Source organism: Gossypium hirsutum, chromosome D03 (genome assembly GCF_007990345.1).
Source record: "Gossypium hirsutum isolate 1008001.06 chromosome D03, Gossypium_hirsutum_v2.1, whole genome shotgun sequence".
NCBI lineage: Eukaryota > Viridiplantae > Streptophyta > Magnoliopsida > Malvales > Malvaceae > Gossypium > Gossypium hirsutum.
In genome coordinates this window covers 42,909,619-42,919,340 of record NC_053439.1, presented here as the reverse complement: position 1 = coordinate 42,919,340, position 9,722 = coordinate 42,909,619, and the positions used below count along the sequence as shown (strand labels likewise).

At 31.5% G+C, this 9,722-nt stretch overlaps 2 protein-coding genes across 2 annotated transcripts; one reads left to right on the top strand and one right to left on the bottom strand.

Moving 5' to 3' along the window:
- The first annotated feature begins 2,314 nt into the window (after nt 1-2,314).
- On the top strand, nt 2,315-3,395 carry LOC107949883 (pectinesterase inhibitor 4). Its single transcript, XM_016884649.2, has one exon. It carries the CDS (start codon nt 2,657-2,659, stop codon nt 3,266-3,268), a length of 612 nt encoding a protein of 203 aa, XP_016740138.2. The 5' UTR covers nt 2,315-2,656; the 3' UTR covers nt 3,269-3,395.
- Nucleotides 3,396-6,197: 2,802 nt separating this feature from the next.
- LOC107949654 (phosphate transporter PHO1 homolog 1) lies at nt 6,198-8,513 on the bottom strand. Its single transcript, XM_016884382.2, has 3 exons — nt 8,175-8,513; nt 7,796-8,090; nt 6,198-7,484 (listed from the first exon to the last, which is right to left on the bottom strand). Exons 1-3 carry the CDS (start codon nt 8,496-8,498, stop codon nt 7,387-7,389), a joined length of 717 nt encoding a protein of 238 aa, XP_016739871.2. The 5' UTR covers nt 8,499-8,513; the 3' UTR covers nt 6,198-7,386.
- Nucleotides 8,514-9,722: the final 1,209 nt, after the last annotated feature.

The window sequence follows — 9,722 nt, the reverse complement described above, 5'->3', positions numbered from 1 at the left end:
CGAGTTACTCGCGTAGAAGGCATAATTAAAAAAAAAAATTAACTTTGAAGCACATGTATCCTTTACTTTTACTAAAGTGCTCCATCCCCAAGTAAGATCATCAAAGGGTGGAAACTTTTAATGCCCACTTACGTAGAAAGCTTAAAAGCTCATATTTTAATATATAATAAATCATAGCAAAGAATAAAGCTTAGTAAAATGGGCATGGAATATAAAGTTTGTTTCTTTTCTAAAAAATTCAATAGACGACATCACCCCCACGATCCTTTTAATCCGGTGCTAAACTGATTCTTTTGTTTTCCTCCCTTTATAAATAAAATATTACAAATGTAATAAAATTTCAAATTCGCATCTCAAGTTTTATGCTAATTCATTCCCACAAAATAGTAATGCTTTTCATGTTTTCAATTAGGACAACTATATTGGTGGGATACAAAATATATATTCTTGAACTTGTCTCCAGTGCTTTACCTTCATCTTTACAATAACATGGATTTCACAAATATAGAGTTATTTAATAGGGAATTGGAGTCAGAGCCTTTCTTCTCTTTCTCTTAATTTTACTATACTAACCGATGCTATCTCTTTTTATTAATTTTTAAGATACGCAGCACAACCATAATAACTTATTTCAATTTTTAACTTTATATCTAAAAATTCATTTTACTTCTCTATTTAAATTTTCGTTTCTTTCACTACTTTAATTTGTATTGTTTCTCAAATCACACAAAAAAAAAGATAGAAAAGTTACCATTTGTTAACTTTGCTTATCAATCATTCATTTTCAAAATTATTTAAAATTTTATAAAAATTTAAATTAAAAATTATTAAAAGTATTAAAAAGTCTTTTTCAAAAATATTTTTAAACGTTTTAAAATTAATTAATTGTAGACCTGGATCAACAAAGTTAATAAACATTAATTGAGGTAATTTGACAAATAATGTAAGTTAAAGAGCTAAAAGAGACAAAAAATTAAATGAAAGACTAAAATGATTTTTTTTTGTAAAATTAGAGAGTTACATAAGAAATTATGCCATAAATTTATGATAAACTTTTTTATTGGATTAAGGGTGCAAAAAGCCCTCAAACTTTTTCACAAAAAAAAAATTTAAGCCCCTATTTTTTTTCGCACTCATTTAGATACTTGAACTTTCAAAATGCATCAAAAAGGCCCTCAAACCTTTTTAAAAAAAGCAATTAAGCCCATACTTTTTTTGCACTTAATTGGGTACTTGAACTTTCAAAATGCATCAAACAGACCCTCAAAATTTTTCAAAAAAAGTAATTAAGCCCCTTCTTTTATTAAAAATTAGAAAAAAAATTAGAAAAAATTAAAATCAATAAAAGCTATAAATATTATTAAATTTTAATAAAAAAATTCAAATATTAAAAATTAGAAAAAAAATTGTAAAATTGTAAAAAAAAATTGTAAAATTTTATAAAAATCATAAAAAATTATAAAATGTATAGAAATATAAAAAAATATAACATTTTACAAAGTCGTAAGAAAATTATACAAAATGTAAAGAAATATAAATTTCGTAAAATTTTTTTCTAAAAATTATCGTACCAAAAGAAACATTTTATAATTTTTCTATAACTTTTATTGTTTTTTATTTTTTTTATCATTTTGCCACATGTCACACCGTGTTACGACACGTGATGACTTTAATTGAAAAAAAAAACTAGGGGTTGTTAATTTTTTATGATTTTTATAACATTTTATAATTTTTTATTCTTTTACGATTTATTTAAAAAAATTCTAATTTTTAATATATTTTATATTTTTATTAAAATTTAATAATTTTTCTAAAATTTATTATTTAATATTATTTATAATTTTTAGTAAGAGTAGGGGCTTAATTGCTTTTTTGAAAAATTTTGGGGGTCTTTTTTATGCATTTTGAAAGGTCAAATACCGAATCGAGTGAAAAAAAGTAGGGGCTTAATTGCTTTTTTTTGAAGAAGTTTGTGGGCTTTTTTGATGCATTTTAAAAGTTTAAGTGCTCAACTGAGTGCAAAAAAAAGCGGAATTTAATTATTATTTTTAAATATTTGAGAGACTTTTACACCCTTAAACCCTATCAAATAATTTGATATAAAATTAAATAAGTTACCAACTTTAAATTAAGATGAAATAGATTCATAAAACTAAAATGTTAGGAAACCCGCGTTCATGCGTGTTTAAATACGTAAGAATGGGAGTTAGAAAGCTTAAATGTAAATGTTGGCTGCTGTCGCGTATCTTTCGTTGGACAACTAATTATTTATATCCATAATACATAATAGTAATAAATAAATAAATATGTGGGAGAGTGAAATGTAGACAACCTCAGCATCTATTATAGTTTATGTCATTTACACGTTCTAATCCTCTTTTTGTAGTTTGATTTATACTCTTAATATTATCATAAACTAATTGACATCCCATTTTAATAAACAGACATACAGTCGATAACAACAGGACGTATCAAGAAGCAAAATATTTTTATTGCTGGTGCTAACAAATAAAAACCAATTAATTAAAACATTAATCAGGGTCCCCTCACCTGAAATTATTCTTATTTTGCCTATAAGTAATGATCTATAATTCCACGCACCGTCACCAAAACACAAGATAGAAATCTAAGTAGAAACGAAGTTCAAAGTTTCACAATGTCAAGCTCCTCTTTCCCATTAGTCTTCATATTTTGCTTTTCCATTCTTCTTCTTCTCATGTCCACTTCCATGCAAACTGTCTCAGCCGCTACTACTAACAAAGCTTGTCTCAAAACTTACAAAAAATTTATCAAATCTGCCTGCAATTCAACCACATATCCCAAAGTTTGCTACAAAGCTCTCTCCCCCAGTGCATCCGCCATTAAAACAGATACTAACAAGCTTTGCAGCATTGCCTTGTCCTTCACTCTAAACGCCACATACAATGCATCTTCATCCATAGATTCCTTGTCGAAAATGAAGGGATTGAGTCCGTCCGAGAAACAAATCATCAACGATTGTGCTGAAACTACAGGTGAGGCAATCTACGAGCTGGAGAATTCCTTGAAGGCATTGGCTAATTTACAAGGCTCGGATCACAAGGCTGATGAGATGAGCGATTTAAAAACTTGGGTGAGCGCTGCCTTGACGGATGAGTACACTTGCACGGATGAATTTGATGGCCAGAAAGTCAGCAAAGCTGTTAAGAATACAATAAAAAAGAAAGTGCTGAATCTTGCCAAATTGACCAGCAATTGTTTGGCTCTTTTCAATCTTCTGGACTACTGATTTAGTGTTGTCATTAATAATTCTCCAAGTTAATTATATGGGAAGGGTGTTGTGATCTTTTAGATACATGCATTGTCGATGTAATATAATTTGTTGCAATATGAGATATGCTGTTACACTTAATTTACATGTTTTGCTTCTTGGTTCACCCAACTTTGTAGTCCATTTTTAATATACACATTATGATATTCATATTTGCTTCACATTTAATATACTGACAATTTTTATTTATTTAATTTAGGGTCTGTTTGATTGCCAGTAAAATATTTTCCGTAAAATGATTTCGGGAAAATGTTTTACTTTTCTGTAAAATGATTTACTGGAAAATATTTTCTGGTGTTTGATTGAATCTATGTAAAATATTTTCAGCTGTTTGGCAGATTTTCTGGAAATATTTTTCGAAAAAATTGTTTTTACATATATTGATATATATTAATAAATTTTTATATTTTAAATTATTTTTACATATATTACAATGATTTATTTATAATAATACTCAATTATTAAGCCACAATATTAATCGTTATAAATTGAAAAAAATTAATATCAAATAAATTATTTATAATTGTGTTAAAAAAATAAGTATTGAATAATTAAAAAAACAAGTTACTGGAAAATCGATAAATAGAAGCAATTTTCTACCGGACATGAAGGAAGGAATGAAGGAGGCGATAGAGAGGAGAGCACGGAAAATGTCTTACGGAAATTGAAAGGGTAAGGCGTTTTCCCTAAAATGTAACCCATTTTTCCTTGTTTTGGAGTTCATTTTCCAAATGGAAAATGTTTTCCGCCAATCAAACGCTGGAAAAGTTGGAAATGATTTTCCGGAAAATCAATTCCTTCAATCAAACAGACCCTTAGCTTCATGGGCACGTTTAATATATCTATTTTTTAACATAAAAGTCAACTTATCACAAATTTTAGAAATATATGTTTATCATTGTTGATATATTAATCAATTGAAACCCGAAATTTAAGTTTTTTCATATTTTTCTTGTTTAGATTTATTCTTAGTTAAATTTAAATATATTCTGATTTTTAATTTACTGTATTTTGTTTTAATTAATTTGAATTCTTGTTGATTAAAACATTTTATTGGAATTAAAACAAATTAGACGTAGAACTTTTATAATTCAGTTATAAAATACCAAGTAATGAAAATATAAAAATTTTAATGAAAAACTAATATATTATTGAACAATAAAATAACAAGACAGGTGAGGTCTAAAAAACGAGGTCATTATGTTATCTGGATCTAGAAATCTAGCCCAACAGGAGCCAGACTTATGAGTACTTTCAATGTACGATAAACAATTACAGTAATCTTGTAGCATGTGCTTCATTGGAGCGTGATCTGTACTCCCCAAGAATAAGGGAGTTTACAAAAATAATTATAATAAATAAAACATGCTTGACATTACAAAGTACAGTAATTGAAAATCCACATATTTAAATTTAAATTAGAATAAATTTGAATAGAATTTATATATGGTGGGATATGAACTTAGAATAATTTAGGAGAGAATCCGCACATGACAATTAGAGCTTGCAAAATAGGTCTGAGTTCGTGTTGATACGAACTCGTAATGATTCGACTTCGACAAAGCTCAAACTCGTAACAAATCCAAGCCTGCCAATGTTGAGATATTTTTATATCTGATAAATAAATCATTCCTAAAAATTAGGGATTACCAAATATGATTGAGGATTTTTCTCGTATTTAATTTTGTTATTTTTAGCTTTGAACTAACTAATTTTAGTCATTGTAAAGCCTATAAAACGCTAGAACCATTTGGAGTTATTTATCAATTCAATAAAAACAATTTTCTGTCATTTGAGTTAAAAGCCCGTTTTCTCTCTTTCTTTACTTGTAAGTGCAACAGTGGTATTCAAGCCAGACTTTTTCTTGTTAGCCTAGAAAATGTTTCACCTATGGCCTCAGAAAGTAGTTTTGTTCAAGCAACCATTCCCCATTTTGATGGTCACTTTGACCATTGGAGTATGCTAATGGAGAATTTCCTACAGCCAAAGGAGTATTGGCCAATTGTTGAGGTAGGTATTGAAGAGCCTGTGGAAGGAGAAACTTTGACGAATGCCCAGTAGAGTTCGAAGCGAGAAAGCTAAAACATTTGAAGGAGAATAAATATCTCTTTCAGGCTATTAATCGTCCCATCTTGGAAACTATTCTTTGAAAAGAAACTTCTAATGATATACGAGATTCCATAAATAAAAAGTAATCAAGGCTCTTTCAAAATGAACCGAGCACAATTTCTAACATGTTATATGCTCTTCTTTAAAAAAATAATTTGTTGAGTGCTGGTCAACTATTAGAAAAGGGTATGTTGTCACTCCCAAGAATGGTGCTTTTGAGATTTCTGATCCATCTAGAAGACTTGCTGCTATTGTGGAAATGAGTTAGAACAGATTGTTTCCAATGACGATTGAGGTTGTTCAATCTTGTTTGGTGGCGGAAGTTAAAAGATCCTTCATGGTGTGCCATTTTCTCTATAGTCATTTAAACTTTGGCGGTTTAAAGATATTTGAAAAAAACATGGTGACTATCTTCCTCCAATTTATCTCTCCCCCCTAGTTTATGAAAAATGTGTTGTTGGAAAATAACACCAATCTTAATTTCCCAGAGGCAAGTCATGGAGAGCAAAAGAGGTATTAGAGTTGGTGCACTCAAACATTTGTGGGCCAATAAATCCAATTTCTAATAGAGGTCAAAGATATTTTATTACCTTTATTGATGATTATTGTTGTAAAACTTGGGTTTACCTTTTACAAGAAAAATCAGAGGCTTTTAGAGCATTTAAAAGCTTCAAGGATCGTGTAAAAAATGAGAAGGAAAAGACCATTTAGGCTCTCCAAACTGATCGTGGTAGTGAATATTGCTCTAAGGCGTTTGAAGATTTTTGTGAAGTTTATGGCATCCGAAGAGAGCTCACAATTGCTTATATACCACAAAAAAAAGGTGCATCGAAGAGGAAAAAGAAAACCATTCTTAACATGGTTCGGAGCCTGCTAGTAAGAGGGAGAATTCCAAAGGTGTTTTGGCCAGAAGCTATAAATTGGAGCATCCATGTAGAACCCAATTCTTGCCCGGGCCCAAAATTTGCCTAAAACCCAATTACAAATAGAAATAAAATACCCAGCCCAATTACTCAATTCACCCTAACCTAGCAGGCCCAAAAATTACAAAAACCTAGCCCAAGCAACCTAAAACATTTCAGCAGAAAAAAACCTAGCAGCCCCTACTGCCCAGGTGCGCCGCTCAGCCTCCTTGCACGTCCCTTGGCCACCGCCGCCGCTCACCTATCACCAGCCAACCATGCGTCTGACGCCCTCTGACACCTGCAGAGAGAAATGAATGCAAAGCAACAAGAAGAATCCAGCAAAATAAAGAGCAAAAAAACAAAAAATGAAAACCAACGGTTGTAGCTTGGCTATAAAAGCCGAAACATTCACGCTATAATTTTTTTTACGCACATTAGAAATCAAAACAGCAAAAAATAGAAGTTCAAAAAGGTTAAACCTTTACACTATGTTTGGTTCAGTGTATTAGGTAATCCATTACTGACCGATTACGCGGCTATTACATTACGCCCCTAATCCGCCGTTTGGTTCGCTGTAATAGGTATTACGCGCGTAATACAATCCCGGCCTAATCCCCAAATTCCCTACTTTTCTAATCCCTTCCCAAATCGAGTAATAGCTATTACGCCCGGCTTCCCTCCCCAACTCTCTATTTTACCCTCCCTCCCTACTCGACCCTCTCATCTTCTGTCCTCATAATTTCTCCTCCCATTTCCCACTGCTTTCGTTGATGATTCTGTCCTCATCGTTTCTTCTCTCGGTCTCGGCGTTTGGTTTTTGAGGTATGAATAAACTTTTTATTTAATTTCTTGAATCATTTTACATGATTCTTTTCGTAATAATAGTTTCAGCCATTTTTTGAATGAGTTGGGTTTTTTCCCAGAATTTTCCCTTTGCTTGTTTCTACTAGTTCTATTTCTTCGTTTTTCTTTTTGGTGCTAAATACTCGCTTGAATATCGAGTTAACTCTTTTTCTTTCTGCTAGTTCTATTTCTTCATTTTGCTTGTTTCATTTTTTGGTGCTAGTCTGAAAAGGGCACTTCATTTCTCTCCAATTCATCCATGAAGCTGTCTTGCTGCTGTTGTTCTTGCTCTGTCCTATCCTTGACAGAGTCCTCCTCTGCATACAACGAAAACAGAGACTTGTTCAATATTAATAGTGGTCCAGTTGTCAGTCCCTTGTTGCAGGTCTTTGAGAATTTTATAGTTTTCTGTATAGTTCATCCCCCTTCCTTAGTTATTTTATAATTATTTCTTTTTCTTTTCATTACATTACAATCTAGCAAACCTTAGATATCGTAAAAAAGGACATGTTAAGTAAATATTTTATGATTGTGGACGTGGATGGAAAACGGAAGGAAGGAAAGGAAAATGTTGTTCTCTTATAAACACAAGAAGTCGGTTGAAACATGAAATAGATAGAAATAATACCGCAAGAGATAGAGCAGGAAATGGAGGCGTCCTCCTCCTCTCCTTTGCGGCGCTGCTGTTGCTTGATAATAGTTTTGAGCTCACTCAGAATCTGCATTTGTTTCTTCAAACATTCTCCTCTTTCCAGGAACTCTTTCTCTTTTATTTTATAAAACTGGTTCACTTTGTTAAGTTGCATGTCCAAACATTCAAAAAATTCTTTGGCAGCATCAGTATCAGCAAACTGCTCTAGCAATTCTGTCTCATACAACAAATCTCCTCCTTTGCTACCCGAAGCGGTCAGTCGCTTGTGAACCTGTCCACACCCCCCATCAATTAGTTCCAACATGACAAACGTTAAAAAGTAAATAAACTTTGAGAAGAGGGAGCCAAAGAGTACTTGAGTGACACCCCGGTCTCTACGTCGGCCAAATAAACCAAACGTGCTGATTGAAGACAAGAGATTATGGGGAAAAGAAGTGGTTTGATGAGTATTGGTAGTAGTATTATTATTAAGGAGACGTATTTTCTTGAGGTCCTTTTTGAGTTGCCAATCGAGTACAAAAGCTTCTTTCCACTCGGGAACAAGCTGCCCTTCGAACTGCTTTGAGAACTTGACCATGTTTCTATCTTGATCTTGGGAGAGGAGAGCAAGTGGTGACAGTGGCACAATAGGTGAATTGGAATAGAAATTGCTGAGTGAGTGTTTACGGGAAGACACCATTATTATTTATATGTGGAGAAGGAACTAGGAAGGGAATATGGTTGATGTGCCCATACCACAGCACATTCTAAAATATCCTTTGCACTTATTATTATCCTTCCTCCACTTGAAACTTGAAAGGTGTTGTTGGGGTGGATGTTCACTTGAAAATTATGCTGGGTTGTTTCGAAAAAATTCATCAATCATTATTAGTGATATTATAAGACTATGCATAATAATGGATTTAACATGATGACTAGCAGCTTATATAGTTAAATTTTAATTATGAGAATATTAATAATCTGACTTTGCTTAGCCAAGTGATGATTTTGTATCCGGTTGATGTTTTGGTATAAATGAGATATTGCAGTTCTAAGTTTATCAAAATTCAGTATGTTGTTTTCGAGATTCTTCTGATATTACAATGATTACTCTTTAACAGTTTATTTGTTGTTTAGTTGAATAGATTTTGCGGAATCACCCATTTCCTTTGTGTTTATCTTGTTTTCATAATGTTTGCTGTAATATTGATTTTGAATCATATATATTCAAAGCTGCCAAGTTGGTATATTTAATAATCTAAATGACTGGTTACTAAATGAGAGGCTGCTTTGGTAAAGTGTATGATCAATTTTATAAACTGATTATTTTTGTAACATCGATTTCCCTTTACTGGTTACAGGTTCTTTGTTCCAACACTTCTACATCGCAGTCGTCCCTGATTTGCTCATTACAAGTTAGTTTTCCATTGGTATTCATGGCTTATTAGTATGTTTTCCCTGTATGGTTATGTTTGTATTGTTGTAGCAGCTTCTGTTGTTTCCCAAATGAATATGGTTTTGTTTGTATGTTTGTATTGCTCATTACAGTTTTTGTTTGTATGGTTATGGTTATTGCTGCATAATTATTGTTCTTTTTTATCACCAATTTGCATAATTATGGTCATTACAGCTTCTGTTGTTTCCCAAATAGGTTATATGTCTTTACTAATAGGTAACATTTTTTTTAAGAAAGATTATTCAATTATCAAACTTTGATACTCACATTTATTAAATCTTAAATTTCATTATACGAAATTATATTTAAATTTAAATTTAAATGTCCAAACTATCAATGTTCAAACATTGAACATGCTTTAATTAACTAATCAATATATTTATACGAAATGAAATGTTCAAACTAATCAATGTTCAACCTTTGAACATGCTTTATAATTTTAAATTATAATGAGTTCAGTTATAATCT

What these genes read in the sequence shown, in the direction of transcription:
- LOC107949883 (XM_016884649.2), top strand. Translation starts at nt 2,657, where the DNA reads ATGTCAAGCTCCTCTTTCCCATTAGTCTTCATATTTTGCTTTTCCATT.
- LOC107949654 (XM_016884382.2), bottom strand. Translation starts at nt 8,498, where the DNA reads ATGGTGTCTTCCCGTAAACACTCACTCAGCAATTTCTATTCCAATTCA. An exon ending in GAGACCGGGGTGTCACTCAA is followed by an intron (nt 8,091 to 8,174) that starts GTACTCTTTGGC and finishes GGGTGTGGACAG; the next exon opens with GTTCACAAGCGACTGACCGC. An exon ending in TTCCTGCTCTATCTCTTGCG is followed by an intron (nt 7,485 to 7,795) that starts GTATTATTTCTA and finishes CGTTGTATGCAG; the next exon opens with AGGAGGACTCTGTCAAGGAT.